The sequence below is a fragment of the Prosopis cineraria genome, unplaced genomic scaffold (genome assembly GCF_029017545.1).
Source record: "Prosopis cineraria cultivar Desert tree isolate PC_DT_omini unplaced genomic scaffold, ASM2901754v1 PC12, whole genome shotgun sequence".
NCBI lineage: Eukaryota > Viridiplantae > Streptophyta > Magnoliopsida > Fabales > Fabaceae > Prosopis > Prosopis cineraria.
Genome location: NW_026555343.1, coordinates 10,163,956 through 10,166,884, shown reverse-complemented (window position 1 = coordinate 10,166,884; position 2,929 = coordinate 10,163,956). Strand labels below are relative to the sequence as shown.

Sequence of the window (2,929 nt, the reverse complement as noted above, 5' to 3'; positions counted from 1 at the left end):
GTCAGGAATTTTTTACTCTTTGGACCAAAATATATTTATTGATATATTCATAGTGTTGAAAAAAAAAAATTATCCCGTGATGTGCCACAATTTCTAAAATATATATAAAAAGTTATCTCGATCACTTATTCAATTGCCATGTCGATATATTGACCGATGGAGTCAACCAGGTTGCGATGATTATTTATATTGGCAATTACATCCCTATAGTTGATCAGAAATTGGGGGATTAAAAGTATCAGGGAGTATCAATCAAGTAGCTTTAATAATTAATTATTGAATTTTCAATACAATTGCTCTCATACATGCTTCCAACCAATTAATAATAGATGTATCGATCATGAATGCAAGATCAGAAATCCATCATCCTTGCTGAAAGTTAGGTAGGACTTGGAAGGAAGAGTGGGAATGAGAGGTAGGGTTTCTAATAAGCCGTCTATATAAAGGGCATTGTGTGATGATACATCATCTAACAAGAGAGAGATATGGAAGTTGAACTCAAAGAAATCACAATTTCTGGCCAAATGAGCCTTCTTTATGAGGCAGCATATAGTGGGGATGTATCAACGCTGGATTGATTGATACAACAACACAGACATGTCTTGTACAACACTTCACAAACTGCCTTCGCAAATACTCCTTTACACATCTCATCTTTGCATGGTCACCTTGATTTTACAAAGAAACTTCTCGCACACAAACCTACTCTAGCCCTTGAGGTGGATTCCTCCCAAAGGACAGCTCTCCACTTGGCTTCTGCAGAGGGTCACTTCCACATCGTGGAGGAACTTTTGAAAGCTAATAACGAGTTGTGTTTGTTTCCCGATGAAGAAGCCAGAATTCCTCTGCACTATGCTGCTATGAGAGGAAGGAAAGAGGTTGTGCAAGAGTTGATCAGGGCAAAGCCAGAGTCTCTGAAGTTTCGTCACCAAGGTAAAACTGTGGTTCACTTGTGTGTCATGTACAACCATCTGGAGACTCTCAAAGCTTTGGTGGAATTGGAGTCTACCATTACTGGCCAGCTTCTCAACTTCACAAGCTATCATGATGCTGGAAACACCCTTCTTAGTTTTGCTATCAGGTTGGAGCGAGTTGAGGTACAATATTAACTCTTTTATCGTCCTTTCTGTTTTCTTTTGTATATATAAAAGTTTTGGTGATATCAAGATGACTTGAATCTTAATCAGTAATCACTACCATTACTCACCTCACTTCTACCACATAAACTAGTACCTAGTATAGCTTATTCAATATGATTAACAACGCAAATTAACAATTCCTGTTTTAATTATTTAGGTGGTAAACTATCTGCTGTCAATTCCACAAATAAGAGAAATAGCAGACTTGAGGAGAGAGATAGAGTTTACAGTCCATGATACCCTGGAACGTAGTCCAAATGACTTCAAAATCTGCAAAATACAACACATGTTAATAAAGGCCGAAAACGAAGGATTCCAAGCTGATAATCCACAGTCACACCCACCACCACCATCACTACCATCTATGAATATCTTCAAGCATATTCCGAATGGTTTTAGAAATTGGTTGATGGGTGAGGGTGATGATTGGCTTAAAGAGATGAGGGGGAATCTGAGCCTGGTGTCTACCGTGATAGCAACTATAACCTTTCAAGCTTTGATTAACCCACCTGGTGGTTTTATTCAGCAAGGCTTGTTATCTGGAGAAAATACTACCTCATCAAATGGAGTCCTCAATTGCACCGTCCTTTCTGGCAATCAAACGTATTGTCCCGGACAAGCAATCTCATCCTTTCCGGACCACAAGGACTTTGAGCAGTATGTGTTTTGCCTGACCATCTCTTTTTTTTCATCACTTAGTGTCACCCTCTTTCTTGTGAGTGGGATTTTTCCGATGAGGAACAAAGTTGTGATATGGTTGCTGTCAACAGGCATGTGTATCACCCTCTCTTCCCTTGCACTTGCATTCATTACTGCCATCAATATTATAGTCCCGTCTCATATTATGGAGAAGAAATCAATTTCAACCATGACGAATGTAGCGTTTCTTAAGGTCTGGGCTGGATTGCTTGAGCTAATACGAGTGGTAATCACACTTCGTTTTTCCCTTTGGATGGGCAAAAAATGTTTCATGGTAATCGAAAAGTCAACAAGTTGGGCAAGGGAAAATGGACGTGGCGGATTTCTCTCTGTGCTTTTCATGATTGTTGGTTGTTTTTTTACGTTAGGGATTATTTGTGTCACAACACCAATACTATATTTAGCTTTTCACATTTTCGAGTAGCTGTAGTGCTGTCGCATGTGATAATAAAATTGCTAGTACGTGAAGAACATCATTATTAATTAGGGCTCATTTTTCATATGTCAAGAGCGCGCATTTTTATATATTTCTAGTGTTTGTCCATATTCAGTTTGTTTAAGCTCCTTGTTTCCAATGCTAGCTTGAGAATCTTTTTTAGATAGATAAAAGTTTAGGTAAGATAAATCCCTAAGACTTGCTCGTTTGGTCAAGGCATGTCTTTAAACTCAAAAGGCGCCTATAAAAATATTTACATATTATCTATCAATAAAGTCTTCACATCGACAGTGAGATTTGAACTCACAATCCAATTGATTATGAGCCAAATCATTACCAATTGGACCAGCTTTTGTTGATCTAGCTTGAGAAACTTCAATTATATATTATGAATGATCACTTTGGTTTATGTTCAGTTTAGAAGAATAATTATTATTGTCTGTTGTTATTAATAATAACTGTTATGTTATAAAATGTTATGCTAAAAAAATGAGGTGCAGATTAATAGTGATTTAAACAAGTCTTGTGTCACTCCCAGTTATTACAGTTGAGATTCTCATCATTAGAGCGTAATTAATCATCAAAAGATAGATTGTCATTTTGTAATAATGTCCCAATTTCAGAATTAAAAAGACTGTTATGCCATGTATGCTCT

The 2,929-nt window shown here is 37.1% G+C and overlaps 1 protein-coding gene across 1 annotated transcript; it reads left to right on the top strand.

Annotated features, from left to right (window-relative positions):
• Nucleotides 1-499: 499 nt before the first annotated feature.
• LOC129287698 (uncharacterized) lies at nt 500-2,218 on the top strand. Its single transcript, XM_054923925.1, has 3 exons — nt 500-1,097; nt 1,297-1,796; nt 1,910-2,218. Exons 1-3 carry the CDS (start codon nt 861-863, stop codon nt 2,028-2,030), a joined length of 858 nt encoding a protein of 285 aa, XP_054779900.1. The 5' UTR covers nt 500-860; the 3' UTR covers nt 2,031-2,218.
• Nucleotides 2,219-2,929: the final 711 nt, after the last annotated feature.